We start from the raw sequence: 17,752 nt of genomic DNA on the forward strand, positions 1-17,752 counted from the left end.
TCACCCCGCATGAATTGTTCCTTCATGCGATGGAATTTAAAATGATGGATCTGACCAATCAAAAACATTTTAAAAATTAAGTGGTCATTTAGCGACCACTCCATCTAATGACATTCAGAGTGATTGTCGTTTAAGGGAGGGGTGATGTAACGGGGTGTATCGTTACATGAAATTAACACTTAAAGGTTGTTAATTAATATATTATCTAAAAGGTAGATAATATTTGGAGGATATTACTTTATATAGTAATATCCTGAATTCTTATTCATAAATAGGTATAGACCATTATGTCGATTTATTTCGCAGACTAATCAGCTGTAGAAGTAATCAAAGAGAGTTACAAGATACGATAAATAAGAATTCATTTACATGTTAAGTATTAGTTTATAGTTAAGTCAGCATTTACAAAGATAGATTAAGAGACACTTAACTATATTAATACAGTTTTCGTTTTACCCTCTTAAGTTAACTTTTCTTAAGAGAAGTCTTCCTCTATACGTACAGTGTACGTCACCTAACGAAAGGCACCACTCACAACTGAAGCAGTGTGAAGTGGACTTGTACTGAAACAGTACAAGTCGCAGTGCCCCGTTACACACTAGTTCTATTAATTGATTGATTTAAGTTTAAATCAACACCGGCAATCGTTACAAGACACGATTAGGCGTCGCGCAAGGAGGCGCATTACATAACTACTTATTAATATATTAAAGCCAGAAGGTAGAAGATCTCAACGGAAGAATTTATTATATTAATACAGATCTACTTTCTCTCTATTCTAAATGTAATGGGGTGTCCCGTTACATAGGTATTATCTCTTATAAGAGATGTAATAAATATTATTTATCATTAGAGGAAATCAATAAAGAAGTACAACATTAATATCGTTATTAATTTTGAATTTAATAGTCTCAATATTTCTAAATTGGATCTATTAGTGAATGGTCAACTAACTACGAGTACTAGTCGAAGGTGCCCCGTTACACCTGGTAGCACTTCTTAGTCCGTTCAGCGACATACGCACGTTCCATCCAACATTGATATGTTGGATGAAGAAGGAGGGAGCTTTCCAGCCCCTAAGAAGGCTATCACGCCACGCGTGAAAGGTTTACTCATTTAAGTGACCTTGAACAGAGAGCGATCGAACGAATGAGATCGGTCATAGGCGGGCCAGCCGTTGGCGCCATGGTATACACACTGAAAAGAAATGAACAGCATGCAGCCATAGCCGAGTTCATACAACACGAACTCGACGCGGCCCGAGAGAAAGTAGCCTTGTTTCACCAGCAAGGCTCTTAGCACGCGGAGATGGTGAGAGGACAGGGTGCTCAAAATTAAAATGTTGAGACAGCAGCATGTGAATGCTGCTAATGGGCCGACACTTCCGTGTCTACCCGAACGCTTAAAGAATAAAACTCCAAGTTTACGGCAGTCGAAGGCGACTCCCTTTTGAGATGGTTTGTCGAATTAGACGACGCCATAGAAGCTCGCCGCATCAATGATGATACGACGAAAGCGAAATTTGGCGTGTCCAACTTAGTCGGACGTGCCAAATCTTGGGCCTGAGGATCTAGTTTACGATTCATTAGACTTTGGGTCGTTTGAGGGCTTTAAACCCGGCTCAGACAAACATTTGCGCCGCCACGTGCTGAATTCAGGATTCGTGCCGAGGTCCTGGTTTTGAAGACCTTCACGCTTATGCCCAACATACCCGATACCAGGTCAGTTGTATCGTGAGTCATCCAATTGATGAACAAACACAGGTAACTGTGTTTATTAAATGTCTTGCAGACCTACCTGTTAATACCCACCTGTTCCGGCTAGAATTACAGTCGCTCGACCAAGCGATCTCTATAGCGGAACAGGAGGGCTTCAGCCTGAAACAAGCTTTCGTCTACTCAGGTGCATATCGTCCACCGAGACGACAAAAAAACGGAGTTCCAGAACCCATGGATCTTTCGTATGCAGAGCGAGCTCGCTCTTCAGATTACAAACGGTTACAGAAATGAAGTCGTTGTCAAAAAATGGGCCACTACGCCTATGAGTGTAGTGCCCCACGGCCAGTGCACTGAGAGAAAAGATCGACCTCTCGGTAGAACAGCGGAGAACGCGGATACGACGCTGTTGCGAAATCGCAACAGCGAGACGAAGCGTATAAAAACGGTCGGGGTCAGTATGTTCGGAGCGCCCTACTGATCCAGCAAAGTCAAAAGAACTTGCAGACCTTTTGACGAAAGTTGTCTCTAACACATAAACATTGTGTTCAACTGCCCCAGGGGATGAGGTTAACCTCATCATCCTGGAAATAAAAGTTTCAAATAATTTACCACTTAAGTCCCTACTTGATTGTGTGGCGTCGAATAATTTATTTGACGCTAATCGCTACAAGATTGCAGACTCAAATTTATTGATCGCGATATCTTTAAAATAAGGATGACATCGCTCCTATCAACAGGCGCATCTGTAATATGTAAGAAACGTGTAGTTGGTATCCAATACACGTTGAAGGATAAACAGTACGATAATGATTTCATCGTACTAGATTATCTGGATTATTACGGCTCAGAAAGTACGAGCCATGTATAAACTGATAGTATGAAGCCATGACGATGCCTGTCTCTTGTTCATCAGATGGCCAACTGATGAACGTCTTGAAGCGTCTACAAGAGTGTGATGTCCTACGAGGGAGTGCAATGGCCTCACTTGTGGTACGGTCGTTAGTACGACTGCACAAGATTGCAGAGTGATTACTAATTTTACTGTGGAGTCAGCTGCCGGCGGCTGTGCGAATGCACAGGCAGCGCCGAAGGTCCACCACTCGAATAAGTTGAGTGGATTAAGACATGAATGTACGCCTAGCGGGCGATATTCAAGGAATATACCGGTTGCTCCAACGGGACAACACGATTACCCTAGGTCGAGTAGGGATTCAACCGTAGAGGACCCGACTATGATAGCGCAATCACATTCGGAAGACGTTGAGGGAAGAGGTCCCCACGTACTTAAGGAGAAATCTCCCCAAATAGTTGAAGTTACTAGACTTCTAGATCCCGAGAGATTAATCCCTTGGCAGCCTGTGGATAAATCCCAGGAAGAAACCGAGACATTAAATGTCTTGGTTAATAACGGTTCAAGAGAAGGCGCTTATACTCTTAATCTGTATGCGCATCCGAAGTTAACTTCAGAGATAACTCAATTACCAACCCTAGAACCTAAGCGGTTCTTGAGAGATCTGCATGGTGGTAAAATCAAGCAGATCTGCGTATTCGTCACGGAGGACGATTACGTAACCGATATTCGGTCAGCGATATTTTTCGCAGAGCACGAACGGGTTCTCAGCAGCTCATCGATGGACGAAGTGCCCTTGATGTGAAGACTCGGATTGAGAGATATACTACTCAATTCTGGGTGTCACTAAAGATAAATCCTTTATACAAGGATTTGATTGAATTTAGGGTTGTATTCCTTGAAACAGTTTGAATGCGAGTTGCCTAAGGATAGAGGCACTCGACATGAGATCGAGTTCAAACCGGGCTCAAAGTACTGTACCATGAAGCAGTGGCCACTGCCTCGTGAACAAATACTTGCGATCGATAATTTTTTTATCGATCGACTAAACGCGAGCCATGTAAGGGAGTCAACCTTTCCACATAGCTCTCCGATTTTCTGTGTGCGAAAGGATTCCGACCTTCTGTGTGCGAAAGGCCCCAGGATGAAGGCGGATAAAGCACGCATTCAATAAAATGAATGCTGCAACGGTACCGGCTTAAACGCCGATACCTAGAAAAGCCGTAATCATATATGGTATGTCTAAGAGTACGATCTTTACGTCTACGGATCTGATGGATGGGTTCTGTCAAATCCTTATGCGTGTCGGGGCATCGCGTACACAGCAGTGAGCACTCCCAGTGGGATGCTCTGGGATTGGCTAGTGATGCCTCAGGGGCTTAGTAACGCCCCAGCAACATTCAACAGATGTGTCACAAATCTGTTGAGACCGGTGCGAATTCTCGCACCGAGTTTTTTAGACGATATATTCGTCCATAGCCGGGCCCTGGACGGGATGACGGGCGTGAAAGTTCATAAAACTCAGAATCGCCAGGTTCTTACACCTATGCGAAAGCATAACTTGTACGCAAATCTGAAGAAGTGTATATCGCTGCAGCGAAATATTACTCTTTGGGTGCATCGTCGGTAAACGCGGCGTGCGCCCTGATCCCGAAAAGATCAAGGCAATTACCAAATGATCAGTTTCAGTCGATGTCAAGGGACTTAGAAAGTTCCTTGGTTTAGCGGCGTACTTGCACAGGTACTCTCGCAATTATACCGAGATGACAGTTCATCTCTCTCGTCTCTTGAAAAAAGACGAGAAATGGTTATGGAACGCTGATTTTCAGCGTTCGTTTGAAGGTATGACGCAAAGCTTGATGCAATCGCCTATCTTGGCTATTGCAGATCAAGACAGACCATTCCATGTGGTCTGTGACGCCAGCAATTTCGCAATCGGCTGCGCGTTAATGCAATACGATACAGACGGCACGGACCGCGTCGTCTGTTACCAATCGCGTCGGATGCAACCAGCTGAACGCAACTACCAGTTTATGACAAAAAAATTCCTTGTCATGAAATATGCACTGGCTAAATTTAGGGTCGACCTCCTTGGAGATAGACCGTTCATCGTATATACGGACCATGCTTCATTACGCACGGCCGTAAACAGTCCACACCTCTCGCAAAGAATGGCGACGTGGCTATCCTTCTTCGCGGAGTATAACTTCTCCGTCGAAAATAAACCAGGACGACTTAATGTCGTCGCTGATGCGTTATCACGCCGACCCGATTTCGTGTCGGCAGTGCACTACAACAGTAAAAATAATCTCACTGTTGCAGCACTCATTTCAAGTGTTCCGTCATCAACCTTGGTTGATGAAATAAAGAAAGCCTACAGAGAAGATAAAGACCTTCTATGTTTGATGGATCATCTAATGAATCCATCCAATAAATCTTATATAGATAAAGCGGCTTTATATCGATCGTCATCCGATCGATACACAACACGCAACGGCTTATTGTATTACACAGCCGTTACCGGCGACACCCCACGTGTCGTCGTCCCAGTTCACAATGATTTGCGCTTGCGCATCATGTATGAGTGTCACATGCACTAACAAGTGGACATCGTGAACGTGAGAAAACATATATCACAGTAAGTCTCATTTAAAATTAATGACCTAGTGCTACTCTCTACGGTAAACTTACCTAAGCGATTAGTCACTTGTTCTTTCCGTGTACTGCATCGAAGAGGCAATGCGTACACAATAGAATTGCCACGTAGGATGTGAACGCATCCTACGTTTTACGTTGGTCGGCTCCGCCCGTACCATCAGTACGCGGCTTCTTCCGAGGACGGATGTGACCACCCTTTTCAAGAATCCCCAAAAGATTCTTGTGATCGCGAAGCAGGTTCTCATGTTGAACCTGAAGTTTCTCATGCCGGTTCCGAGTTCCTCGAAACTGCGATGAGCTGACGACAGCTTATCACGAAGAGTGTGATATTTCCATTCGTACTACAACATGGAGTACGCACTCTTCGGACGGTCTTCCAGCCGCTCGATATGGTGAGCCTGCACCGTCTGCTCCAACGAGCGACGCTTGCCACGCTCTGGTCAAGTTTCTTCTCCGAATCATGGAGGAAGCGATCGATTTTGTCGATCTTCGACTCTAGATCCGACACACGGTTCAGATTTAATTTTTCCTCCTCCACCACAACCGTTGATGGATTCTCACGATGGTCAACGTTCCTTGTGGAACGTATCCAAACCACCGTGATGTGAAGGGGCAGTGAACGAGTTATCTTCTTCGCTGGCGCGGTTATCCACCTTTACATGACAGCTGAGAGCTTCGTTCCCAATTGGTTGCTGATGTTGAGGGTCTCGTTCGTCAGTTGACGAGACCCATCCGATGGTTCAGAAGGCCCATCGGAAAACACGCGCCCCTGGCGCGTGTAAATCGATTGCAAAACGTCAATCGCATCCCGCATCTCAATACAGATGCGAGCCCTTCCCCAGGGCGAAGAAAGGCAATAGACATCCCCTTCTACTCTCTTCGTGTTGTCAACACAATACGGACAGGGATCACCCCACGTGAGGCATAGAAGTTTAAAACCGATGCATTTATTACTTTGCACCAGTTGGAGTTCGTTTTACAAACTTTACGCGAATCGCGTTAAGTATTTGAAGCCAGGCTTCGCGTCCAATGTCTTTGACATTGCGAATGAACGCGCTCCAGGCTTGCATAAGCGAGACTTTATCTCGCTTTTTGTTGCCACTATACCATCGATGCTTGAAAAAAGGATCGAGATAAAATTCTTTCTCAGCGCGAAAGTTCTTCGCGCTGGGATCAAGGCCATGTAGCTTTGTCGCAATAAATAAGGGATATTTATTGTGAGGAGTAGTCTCTCCAGACAAGCTATTGATAAGCCGTTCGGACAAAAGCCACGGCTTCTTTTCACGGGCGAGGTGAGACATTTTATTGTCTTCACTCCCCTGAGTGGTACCCACTAAAGTAGGGGTACCACATGAACCTTTTTTACGATAGCTTACGCCATCGTCATCACCTTGCACAGAAACAGGAGCAGGTGACCGTACGGGAGACGGGACGGGCGATGAGGAATCATCCTCATCGTCGGAGCCATACAGACCATTATCTCGTCTATCAGAATGAACCCTTTATTTCGAAGGCTCATAGTCAGCCGCCTGACGTCTATGAGGCGACTAATCTACTCTCCCCGAGTCGGCCATATCGTCCGACTCGCATTCGTAGTCGACCTCCAAAGAGGGGTCGAATAAATTCACGTGGTAAACCACCACGTGCACCCGCAACATCTAGTGAAAAGATACTACAGCAGACAAAACGTCTGCCGCAAGAGACATTAGTGCGTCACCCGCGGCTGCATGAACCGCAGCCGAAGACTCCGCCGCATAATTTTTCTTCATGCGATGGAAATCAAAATGATGGTTCTGACCTATCAACATCATTTTCAAATTAAGTGGTCACATAGTGACCACTCCATCCAATGACAGTCAGAGTGATTGTCGTTCAAGGGAGGGGTGATGTAACGGGGTGTATCGTTACATGAAATTAACACTTAAGGTTTTTAATTAATATATTATATAAAAGGTTGATAATATTTGGAGAATATTACTTTATATAGTAATGCTCGGAAATCTTATCCATAATTAGGTATAAGCCGTTATATCTATTTAACCGGCAGACTAATCAGCTGTAAACGTAAGCAAAAAGAGAGAGACAGATAAGATTTCAACTGCATGTTTAGTATTGATTATAATTAAGTTAGCATTGACAGATAGAAAGAAGCAGAAACTTAATTATATTAATACAATTTTCATTTAACCCTCTTAAAGGTAGTTGTCTTAAAGAGAAGTCTTCCTTTGCACGTACTAGTGTACGTGAAGTGACGTAAGGCACCACTCGCAACTGAAGCAGTGCGAAGTGGACTTGTACTGAAGCAGTACAAGTCGTAGTGCCCCGTTATTTCAACTAGTACTTATCGTGCTAGTGAAAGGTGCCCCGTTACACAAAAGCCGTAGAATTTACCTTTAGTAGCTAAGCCTTATTAGCTACTTAGAACGTTCCTCTGCACGTCGTGTACGTTAAGGAAATCGAGGGAATCTACCTTCACTGTAATCAGTGTAAGCTGACTACCACTGTTGTCAGCACTAGCAAAGGTTCCCCGTTACAGCTATTGCTGAAGTGGTACTAGCGAAAAATACTCCGTTACATGTGTGCGTTGAAGTGCAAGGTCGCCTAGAAACGCCCACCTACAAGGTACGTTAATGCTGTCTTTGCTATTCTCTTGTGCGTGGAATTTTCCTTTATTAAAGCTTGGGATTCAGCCTAAGCGTGTCATTGCCAAATCGATGCATGCTGTATGTGGCCTAAGGGTTCTAAAAATTTCATGACAAATTGTTGCACAATGGTTTCTTTGTAGTGGATAGCGAAGAATTCGGATCTCAAAAATAATATAATTATTTATGTAAGTTACATCAATCATTTCTCGGAGCTCTTTAATGGAAATATTTGTTGTGCATAAAGTCTTCGTGCGATTTTTCTTCATGCCAAGAATGAAAAATGGAAATAATGTTGGCGAGTATGAATGTTCGAAATATTAAGCTAAAACCTTGATTGAGTACGTTTAATGTTTAAAACGAAAATAGTTACGTAACGGATATGAATGAAAAGGTAAAATCCAGAGGTTCTCTCGTCGTGTTTTTGTCTGTAAGGTAATTCTTGCTACAACTGCATTTACGAAAAATCAAGTCCGTAAATTCTAATTGCTCCGTTCACGTCGATGGAGCTCCACGTACGCGCATGCTCAGCGCGCAACTTGCTCATCAAGCAGACATTTGGCAAGCAGGACCCATTCTGCACAATAAAGCTGCGCGGCAAGTCGTTTAAGACGCGAGTCCACGATAACGGACGTAGGTATCCCATCAGATTTCTTTTAAAAGTGCAACGTCGTTTCTAATTATTAAAGTGCTTGAATTCATCTTTTTTAGATAAGACACCCGTGTGGAATGAAGTCTTTGTTCTCTCTGTCGTAGACCCGCAGCTAGACGAGCTCTTCATCGAAGTGAAAGACAAAAATTTTACGTCAAGCACGCTTATTGGAGACTGCCGTCTGCCCGTGAGCATGTTTACCAATAGTAACGGAAGCGTCGTTGATCAATGGTACCCGCTCAAGAACGGCTCTAAAAGCGCGGGCGAAATTAATCTTCGTGTACAGTTAAGGGGCCCGGGAATGCAGGCAGCACGTGCCGCCATTGCTTCCACTACTAACGCTCTTCAACAGTCCGCCTATCCGTACCCGCAGCAAACGAGTTACACAGACGTGCAGCAGTATCCTGCTGCCAGCGCATACCCAGGGCCTAATCCTTATCCAGCATCCGGCGCCTATCCGGCGCCCAATGCGTATCCAACGCCAAGTGCCTATCCAGCTTCCAATGCTTACCCCGCTGCATCCATGCCCTCAAAATCAGGTGCTGTTGCATCAAATGCTTCCGCTCCAGCGCACCCTCAGCAGTCCTATTATCAGCAGCCCCCTCAGCAGTATTCGCAACCTATGCCGCCGCCGTATTACGCGCAGCCACCTCCACCACAGTATGCACAGCAGCCGGATTACTACCCACCTCCTCCTCAGCAACCGGCTTACGGCTACCCACCTCCCGTCCCAGTGGCTTATGCAACAGGACCTCCCGGTATGAATGCGTATAGTGCAGCCTCGTACGGCCAATCTCACCACGGTTCCTCACAAGGTCACGGAGGTGGAGGCCTTAGCAGTAAATTTGGTGGTGGAGGCCTAAGCAGTAAATTTGGTGGTGGAGGCCATAGCGGCAAATTTGGTGGTGGAAGTAGTCGTAGCGGCGGCATGAGTGGAGGACAAATGGCGATGGGAATCGGTGCTGGTGTTCTTGGTGGCATGCTGCTAGGTGAAGCGCTTGACGATGTGTTTGACTAAAGTTGGACGGTGGCGAATTTCCAGCTTACTTATATTTTTGCCAAGCAAGTGCTGCACAAGCACGTGAAATTGTTCACGGCGACTGATTTAATTTGCTCTCACGGCAGCACTGTGTCGGGCATATAGCATAAGTTTTTAAAATTTGATGTTTTTTTTTTCGCTAAGTTTTGAGCTTTGGTTTTATCAGAGTGTGGAACTCGTCTATGTACCCATAGGAAGTTATGTTTGTTATTCCACTTTAACCATAACTTGTTTCATTCACACTATTTTATTGCCAGTGGCAATCATATATTGTTATTTACATAGTGTCATCTTACCGATACAAGCAGGTAAAATCAGCAATAGCCTCCGATGACGCTGACTTTGCTGGCCGCAATTGTGATATCAAAGCAAGCGCTTTAATGTACTATTTCAGACATTGTATGCGCTGGTCTTGCCGCAATTGTTTTCTTCATGAAACATGCTCACGGCTTTTCTTTCTACAAAGAACTGATAATCTGGCGCGATCCGTTGTAAGCTGCTACAAACATACGTGCGAGTGCATTTGAGGCCAGAAGCAGTCGGCTATTTAATGCGTTAAGAGTGTTCCTGAAATCAATTCACTTAAAAGCTGATAATTTTTTTCCGCATCTGCTTTATCCTCGATAAGAGTCCTGCGGCGACATACAACAAATAAGGATGACCGCTGTCGAATTAAAAAGTAGAGCTTCGTATGAGCAATATCATCCTGACACATGTTTGCCGATGCTTGGCTTCCTGGTTGCGCGCTCTAGCTTCACTCCCGATAATGTGGCCGCACAGTGCTGTGACATTTATTTATATTGGAGCTACAAGCTCGGATAGCAAAATTAGGTCTTTAAAAAGCTCTATTAACATGTGTCATGCTTACCCTAATTTCATGAGTATATAACGGTCAAAACCATTGGAGTTCCAATAAATATCGTAAGCACTTCGTTGACTGATCCCAATAAATTGCGCGAGCTGGAAAGCCTCAGTCGCACCTTTCCTTTTTCACGGGCCATCACGGCTTTGCACCTTAGCCAATTGCTTAGACGCGCCCGGCTATCCCAACGCCAAGGCAGATCCATTGTAGTACTCTTGAATTTACCTCATTAAGATGGGACTGCGCGACACGACCCGAAAACTCTTGCGCAAACTCGATGTACGCGACAAGAAGCGGCGAGAGGCCGAGCAGTTGCAGCCCGTGGCTCTTGCGGGGGCCAGCAAACTCTCAACTACCCGTTCTGAGCTCTGTAGCTCCTTCGCCGCGACAGTTGTAAGCCATGAAGAGCTTGAGGGCCGACAGAAGGCCTTAAGCGAAAGCAGCGCCGAATATGATCGGTGCGGTATGTGCGCGCGCAACTTTGTGGCCGGTAATCATTATGCGGGGTATTGCTCGCTCGATTGCAAGTCAGCAGCACTTTACAGTCAATCAGCGCGTTTGTTTTCAGGGCGCTATCGTTAGGTGACCTGGCCCGAGCTTCCAGGAAGCAAACAATTTAATGCTGGTTGAAGTTAGCACGCGGCTTCAGCAAGACCAAAAATGTCCGTGTTCAATAATGCGTTTCTCGTCGAGTATTGTTGTGACAAGTAAATGAAACAAATTAAAGTCGCCTAGGCGAAATATATTATACACAACACTTTCGTAATTTTCGCTAGAGCTTAATGGACGGATGCTACCTCATAATTTCAGTCTTATGTTGCTGTTGTCGCCACCACCGCCCCATCCTCTAGACCATTACAACTAGAACTTTCATCGCTGTCAACGCCACCCCCGTTTTCATTCTCACCTGCTACTGCTTGAGCTTTCATCGCTGTCGTCTTCTTCGCCATAATCTTAGTTAAGTCATCAGTTTATTTCTCAGTAATAATTAACGTCCGACAGATTGGACACGTCTGGTTGCTAAACATAGCAAATTCCAATAAAACCAATCGCTAAATAATAATGCCCATGACAGTTGTTACCGATGCTGCTTAACATATGCCTCAAAGCAGCTCGAGTGCATGACATGGCCACAAACCAGCACATTGACGCTTTCCAGCGAATCAAAAGCCACCTTTGACAATTCCGTTCATCAAAAAGACTTAGATATACCTTAATTCTTAACCGAGTACTCACATCAAAACAAATTGGACACTCCCGATGCATGGAACCTTCCAGACAATTGTGCTTGCCCTTAAGTGAGTGCGGGTAGCATCCACAGCACGTGACGCAATGATAAAAATTCTCACGGCCACCAACGCTACGCAATTAAATAATCAACAAAACATTGATGACATTTTAAATTCATGTTGAATGTACCGGCAGATGCCACACTGCGTGCAGTGAAAAACTTTTCTCTCCAGTCCATTATCATCAAGCAAGTTGCAGAAGTGACAGAAGTATGCGGCCATGTTTTCGTGACAATAAATGCATTCTTGCGCAATCTAAGCCGTAAGTACAACAGTAAAAAATCATTCGGTAGAGTGATATAGGGTATGCTGCCATACGGGCTGCACAGTTTGGCACAGGTCGCATCGCATTAATTTGATAGCGTAGCGGTCAATCACGTGGTCGTCGCCGAGCAGCGCGTCGTGACAGAGACGGCAACCGACCCAGCTTCTACAGCACTCGGCCAACACGTGGCAGCGCCGAGAGTAATGCGGGCATTCATTCTTCCCAGTCCTTTGTGTTGCCATGCTAAATGTTAAAGGAATTTCTTAAACAAAATTAACTAGGAATCTAATTTCAATTAATTTAATAATGGAGCAGAACAAAAAACAAACTAAGGTTACTCGCCGCTTGGCGATGCCCTCGACGCTTACATCGCTGGCTACCTCCGTCGCGAATCGCGTTTTAGAATGTGTACCCACTATGGAAAATGGAGTTAAATTTTCTGGGGGAGCCGTGGCGGCACTTTTGGCGACGCGTTTTGCGGGCAGCCTGCGCTCTGCCTGCGTCTTGGGGTTGCTTTCAGGGCTATTTGCACACTCGCTGTACGCGGACGTTCTACGAAAGAATAGGCGACAACGTGGTGGAAAATGGAAAGACGAGCAGGATGAGAACAAGGTGACGGAAAGCAGCTGAAGGGAAAGGGAGGGCGTCGTTCTGTTGTATTCGCTGGTTTCGAAGAAAATAATAAGGTAGCCAATACCTGTACATTTTACTTCGTTGCTAGAGCTGCTCAAGAAGTTCGAAGCATATGTTTGTGGAGCAGGTTGATCGAGCAATTGGAGTAGACCAAAAAACACAAAGCAAATGGCGATAACTCAAGAGTTTGCGAGACGAAACACAGCGAATACACGCCTCATAAAAGCGCCGCGAAATGAATTGAACGGCACGCAAGAAACTTTATAGGAAACGGGTCACAGTAGTAAAATTTGCAGCAAATTAGAGTCACATTTATTTAATATTTAAAGTTATTGCGATGCCAAGAGAGCTCTTAGTACTATTAAATTTAGTTTGGCGCCTTATGGAGTATATGCCATTTTTTCTAGCTTTGTTGTCTAATAAACCTTCTTGAGACCAACAAAAACCGAGTCTCGCTTCAGATTTTCTGTGAATCTAGTTGAATATTGTTGCAAGACGAAATTGTATGCGGTGGATAGTTCAAAACTATCTTCGAAATGTTGCGGGTACTCTGTGATCAGAATTTAAATGTAAAATTTTGTAGAAAGCGTTTCTCGTATTCCTTCTGAAATGCAAAACTTCCTGTAATAATCAAAATTATTTAGTTTGATGAGTTCGACTACCGAATACGCTATTTCGCTGGCCAGCGTGCTTGCCGCCGCTGAACAAATCAATGGTTTGGCACATCGCACGCCTGTACTCACGTGCCACGCGCTTGACAAGATTGCTACGGGGGACAATTGGCCTTCAAAGCGTTTGTTCTTCAAGGTATCAGACGCTTTTTTTCTTGAGTATAAATTTGTCAACATTGTTGTCAGCAGTGTGAGAACTTTCAAAAAGTCGGGGCATTCAAGTATCGCGGTGCACTAAACGCAGTGAAAAATTTTTTGCTTGATGAAACGGAAAAAGTGACCGACTTGAAAGATACGACGTTCGTAACGCACTCGAGCGGTAATCACGCTCAGGCGTTGAGTCTTGCAGCCAAAGATGCAAATTGCAAAGCAATTATCGTGATGGTAACATGACCAATATATCGTTTATTTTAAAAGAGAAGCTAAGATGAATTTTGCCATAAAGCCTGAGAATTCGCCGAGTGTGAAGCAAAGTGCGGTTCGTGGCTACGGAGCTGACATTATATTGTGTGAGCCAACTAACGAAGCCCGTTCGAGAACTGCAAACGATGTTGTTAAGGCCACTGGTGCTCATTTCGTTCATCCTTCAAACGATTCGGATGTCATGAGTGGCCAAGGCACGATCGCATTGGAATTGCTAGATCAAGCGAAGCAGGAGTATGGAGTCGAATTAGACGCAATCGTTGTTCCAATTGGAGGTGCCGGTCTTTGCTCAGGTATCGCCATGGCCGCAAAGGTATATATTGTTGAATTTTTTAGAGCAACTGAACAGCTCATGGATTTATATTCCAGTCTCTTCAGCCTAGTATTAAGATCTTTGCGGTAGAGCCTGATGGTGCAGCTGACGCCTACAACTCCTTCCAAAAGCGTGAATTGATTGGCCATACTAGTCCTGTGAAAACAGTGGCTGATGGGCTTCGGACGGTTTTAGGTGCGGGATGAAAGCAGTAGTGGTGCATCTTGTCGTTATCTTACATTATTTGCCATCATTTCAAAGGCTCTAACAATTGGCCGATTGTGCGCGACTTTGTGGACGAAATCGTTCTTGTTTCGGATGATGAGATTATTATGGCCATGAAGTTGATTTGGGAGCGCATGAAGCTCGTTAGTGGCGTTGCCGCTGCATACTTTTGTGCTAATTCTTAGTCACAGTTTACTCGTGCATTTTTGTAGGTTGTGGAGCCTAGCGGCGCCGTGGCGACAGCAGCTGTGCTCATGCACAAGCTACCTCCAGATATTATCAATGTGGGCATCGTTTTGTCTGGTGGCAACGTGGATTTGGAGAAGCTGCCATGGCTTACAAATAAATTAGCCTGAAGTGATTCACTAGTGCAAAACCAGAAAATATCAAATGTGAAATACAGCGGACCGGAGAATGTTGGAAGGCCAAAGCGTCATACTTATCACTAGCCTCCTGTTACCTATAAATAATAATAAAATAATCGTAGCGCCATTGATAAGTTTTCGCTTTTAAGCGTTTTTAGTATTTTTCAGCAAGTGGAAAACATGACAAGGTGTCGCAAAGCGTCTAGTTCTTTCTGCGAAGCCGTGAAATTAAAACTGCAAGTGGTGCCTGTCGCAGTATGAAATTTTTCTTCATTTATGCACAACAATCGCCTTTGTTATAGCTTAAGTATTTTTTTGTTTAATTAAAAAAAAAAACTTAGAGCTGAAGAAAACTCTTGTTCTTAAAAACATTGGTCTATCATCCGCTACAAAAATTCGACGCAACACGTAAATTTATAAACACGAGTCGCAGTAGATGCAGAAGCTCTCAAAGCTCAAGATAGCTATTACTCCTATTGTATTGCGTACACCTCGTCAGCTACAATCAGCATTGGTTTCAGCCGCTTGATCTCTTTTCTATAGCATGACGCGTTTTCTATTAACCCGTGAAGTAATTGAACGCAAGAAAGAGGCCGATCCCCCACACCCATCGAGGTATGCCGACACCACCTTCCTGTACCTCTGATTTGGGAGCTACAATGTCGCGCAATGCTTCAGTCACAGCCACGTCATCTGCAAGAGGGTCTGCTATCCTCGTTAACGAAGAACGGCTATCTACTTTCAAGCGCTTTTTAACAGCAGCAGGAACAGATTCATCTTTCATGACCTCCAACCGACGACGAGAAGAGGAGGCAACTTCTCCTTGTAGCTGGCGTATGTTTAATAGAATTGCCTACATAATTATTGCCGCAAAAATAATGACATCTCGGTTTTTTTAAAAAGATCAAACCAAAGAAGACAAACCTGATTACTTTTCAAAAGCTCAACACTCAGCGCGAAATTTTCACGGGCAAAATCGTGGTGAAAATACACTCCAATGGCACGGCATCCGTTCAAAAACGGTGGAAAGATTGTGTGCAGAATTATGATGAAATCATGCACTGTCATCCTGGGAAAGAAATACGGAGGCAGACGTCCCCTGCCGTAGATTAAATTCAGTTCCATGACGAAGGACAGGACGCCGGCAGCAAACGACCACGCACGAACTTCTCGAGACTTATCACTTAGTGTTAAGACAAACGTGATTACAGCCCAGCAGACGTAAAATGTGATGGAACCTGCAATCGTCTCGATCTGCAGCGTCCATAGCTCCTTTGTTACAGCTTCTTCCCCAAATAAATCGTAAAGCGAGCGCTTGTGGCCATCTCCAAGAACCTAGATGTGATACGTTAGTACAATGATTAACGAGTAAGCCCAAGATACATACGTCAAAAGCCATTCGGAGACGATTAAAGTCTTCCGTCGCAGAGGGTGACGGATTCTTGTCTGGATGAAGCTCCACGGAGCGCTGGCGGAAGGCGCGCTTAATATCAGCATATGAAGCATCACGGTCAACGCCAATAACGTGATAAAAATTTCCCTCCTGGGAGTACAGATCGCTTCCCTGCGAAGTGATCAATAGCGAATGTTAGTAGCAGTATTTAGTAGTAACTTCATCCACGCACGATAGTGATGGCAGTGATGGCCACGAGGAAGGCGACAGAGTAGATGAAACCACGACGCTTCGAGTAGCGGCCAGGTTTAAGAATCCACGAAATGGCCGGCGAAACAATGAACATTTGCGTAAGGAAGCCCATGGACGAGTCGGGCGTACTCATGGTTGCGGCGTGCTTTTCACAACGCGTCAAAGTTGTTAAAACTGGTGTTATGCGTCATTCATATATTTTACGAGCAAATTTTTATATATTAAAAACATTTTTGCACCCTTCCAATCCAACACGCCGCGATAATACGCCGCCGTCGACTAGTCTTTCGGATGCAACGCCGACAGCTGCTGCTGTCGCACTATCAACTGGACACAATGATTCATCCCGAATACAAAGTGAGATGTAGATGCGTCGCTCATTGTAGACTATAATGAGTCGACTTCGCTGTTGTATAGGAGCTACATCGCTTCTAAAGTCAGAGGGAGACTTTAGCCTCAGAGAGTCTCTTAGTTTTATAGGACTAATCGGTTCAACAACTTAGAGTCGTACAAGCTATTTAAGCTTAATAAATCCTAGTATACATTAGATCAATGCGCAAGCCTTAGGTAGGCGGGAATTGCACTTTATTTTAAAATATTTAATTTAAAAACCTTACCTAACTAATTTAAAAATAGATTTTGGCCGCCAGATTTATATCTGGCGGCGGCCACATTTGATACTCAAAATTAATAGGATTTAAGTAATTAACTATATTAGAATAGGAGAAAAGGATATTTCACTCATAAAGTAAATGTATCACAACAACGGTTCTTCAACCGATGTGTGCCCCATTACACCCTCCTGCATCAGGCTATTGACACCGACAACATTCGCTTCATTTCCTCTTCGAGGTTAGAACCTTAATAGCTTACCGCTCATAACGGTATAGTTGTCGGTTGTAAAATTGTAACGGGGCACTGCGACTTGTACTGTTTCAGTACAAGTGCACTTCACACTGCTTCAGTTGTGAGTGGTGCCTTTCGTTAGGTGACGTACACTGTACGTATAGAGGAAGACTTCTCTTAAGACAAATTAACTTAAGAGTGTAAAATGAAAACTGTATTAATATAGTTAAGTGTCTCTTAATCTATCTTTTTAAATGCTGACTTAACTATAAACTAATACTAAACATGTAAATGAATTCTTTTCTATCTTATCTTGTAACTCTCTTTAATTACTTCTACAGCTGATTAGTCTGCGGAATATATAGACATAATGGTCTATACCTGTTTATGGATAAGAATTCAGGATATTATTATATAAAGTAATATCCTCCAAATATTATCTACCTTTTAGATAATATATTAATTAACAACCTTTAAGTCTTAATTTCATGTAACGATACACCCCGTTACATCACCCCTCCCTTAAACGACAATCACTCTGAATGTCATTAGATGGAGTGGTCGCTAAATGACCACTTAATTTTTAAAATGTTTTTGATTGGTCAGATCCATCATTTTAAATTCCATCGCATGAAGGAACAATTCATGCGGGGTGA

General features: G+C 44.0%; 6 protein-coding genes across 6 annotated transcripts; 4 read left to right on the plus strand and 2 right to left on the minus strand.

Moving 5' to 3' along the window:
* Positions 1-8,197: 8,197 nt before the first annotated feature.
* On the plus strand, positions 8,198-9,538 carry CCR75_001378 (uncharacterized protein; the record flags this gene model as incomplete). Its single annotated transcript, XM_067959482.1, has 2 exons — positions 8,198-8,501; positions 8,580-9,538. The coding sequence occupies exons 1-2, from the start codon at positions 8,372-8,374 to the stop codon at positions 9,536-9,538; spliced, it is 1,089 nt and encodes a 362-aa protein (XP_067814226.1). The 5' UTR covers positions 8,198-8,371.
* Positions 9,539-10,386: 848 nt separating this feature from the next.
* On the minus strand, positions 10,387-12,991 carry CCR75_001379 (uncharacterized protein). The gene is made up of 4 exons (XM_067959483.1): positions 12,029-12,991; positions 11,841-11,965; positions 11,634-11,781; positions 10,387-11,595 (listed from the first exon to the last, which is right to left on the minus strand). The coding sequence occupies exons 1-4, from the start codon at positions 12,215-12,217 to the stop codon at positions 11,500-11,502; spliced, it is 558 nt and encodes a 185-aa protein (XP_067814227.1). The 5' UTR covers positions 12,218-12,991; the 3' UTR covers positions 10,387-11,499.
* Positions 10,656-11,003, plus strand: CCR75_001380 (uncharacterized protein; the record flags this gene model as incomplete). The annotated part of the gene is made up of 1 exon (XM_067959484.1): positions 10,656-11,003. One exon carries the CDS (start codon positions 10,656-10,658, stop codon positions 11,001-11,003), a length of 348 nt encoding a protein of 115 aa, XP_067814235.1.
* On the plus strand, positions 12,282-12,605 carry CCR75_001381 (uncharacterized protein; the record flags this gene model as incomplete). The annotated part of the gene is made up of 1 exon (XM_067959485.1): positions 12,282-12,605. One exon carries the CDS (start codon positions 12,282-12,284, stop codon positions 12,603-12,605), a length of 324 nt encoding a protein of 107 aa, XP_067814234.1.
* A 249-nt stretch (positions 12,992-13,240) lies between the features above and the next one.
* Positions 13,241-14,732, plus strand: CCR75_001382 (uncharacterized protein). The gene is made up of 6 exons (XM_067959486.1): positions 13,241-13,415; positions 13,469-13,663; positions 13,725-14,015; positions 14,072-14,210; positions 14,277-14,383; positions 14,453-14,732. The coding sequence occupies exons 1-6, from the start codon at positions 13,257-13,259 to the stop codon at positions 14,594-14,596; spliced, it is 1,035 nt and encodes a 344-aa protein (XP_067814256.1). The 5' UTR covers positions 13,241-13,256; the 3' UTR covers positions 14,597-14,732.
* A 165-nt stretch (positions 14,733-14,897) lies between these two features.
* Positions 14,898-16,851, minus strand: CCR75_001383 (uncharacterized protein). The gene is made up of 4 exons (XM_067959487.1): positions 16,231-16,851; positions 15,993-16,169; positions 15,530-15,940; positions 14,898-15,458 (listed from the first exon to the last, which is right to left on the minus strand). Exons 1-4 carry the CDS (start codon positions 16,381-16,383, stop codon positions 15,165-15,167), a joined length of 1,035 nt encoding a protein of 344 aa, XP_067814255.1. The 5' UTR covers positions 16,384-16,851; the 3' UTR covers positions 14,898-15,164.
* Positions 16,852-17,752: the final 901 nt, after the last annotated feature.

The sequence above is a fragment of the Bremia lactucae genome, linkage group LG9, assembly GCF_004359215.1.
Source record: "Bremia lactucae strain SF5 linkage group LG9, whole genome shotgun sequence".
NCBI classification, from domain to species: domain Eukaryota; phylum Oomycota; class Peronosporomycetes; order Peronosporales; family Peronosporaceae; genus Bremia; species Bremia lactucae.

What these genes read in the sequence shown, in the direction of transcription:
- CCR75_001382 (XM_067959486.1), top strand. Translation starts at nt 13,257, where the DNA reads ATGAGTTCGACTACCGAATACGCTATTTCGCTGGCCAGCGTGCTTGCC. An exon ending in CAAAGCGTTTGTTCTTCAAG is followed by an intron (nt 13,416 to 13,468) that starts GTATCAGACGCT and finishes TGTTGTCAGCAG; the next exon opens with TGTGAGAACTTTCAAAAAGT. An exon ending in GTATCGCCATGGCCGCAAAG is followed by an intron (nt 14,016 to 14,071) that starts GTATATATTGTT and finishes TTTATATTCCAG; the next exon opens with TCTCTTCAGCCTAGTATTAA.
- CCR75_001383 (XM_067959487.1), bottom strand. Translation starts at nt 16,383, where the DNA reads ATGAGTACGCCCGACTCGTCCATGGGCTTCCTTACGCAAATGTTCATT. An exon ending in CCATCACTGCCATCACTATC is followed by an intron (nt 16,170 to 16,230) that starts GTGCGTGGATGA and finishes ATCACTTCGCAG; the next exon opens with GGAAGCGATCTGTACTCCCA. An exon ending in AGCTTTTGAAAAGTAATCAG is followed by an intron (nt 15,459 to 15,529) that starts GTTTGTCTTCTT and finishes ATAATTATGTAG; the next exon opens with GCAATTCTATTAAACATACG.
- CCR75_001379 (XM_067959483.1), bottom strand. Translation starts at nt 12,217, where the DNA reads ATGGCAACACAAAGGACTGGGAAGAATGAATGCCCGCATTACTCTCGG. An exon ending in TGTGCCAAACTGTGCAGCCC is followed by an intron (nt 11,966 to 12,028) that starts GTATGGCAGCAT and finishes CTTACGGCTTAG; the next exon opens with ATTGCGCAAGAATGCATTTA. An exon ending in ACGCAGTGTGGCATCTGCCG is followed by an intron (nt 11,782 to 11,840) that starts GTACATTCAACA and finishes TTAATTGCGTAG; the next exon opens with CGTTGGTGGCCGTGAGAATT.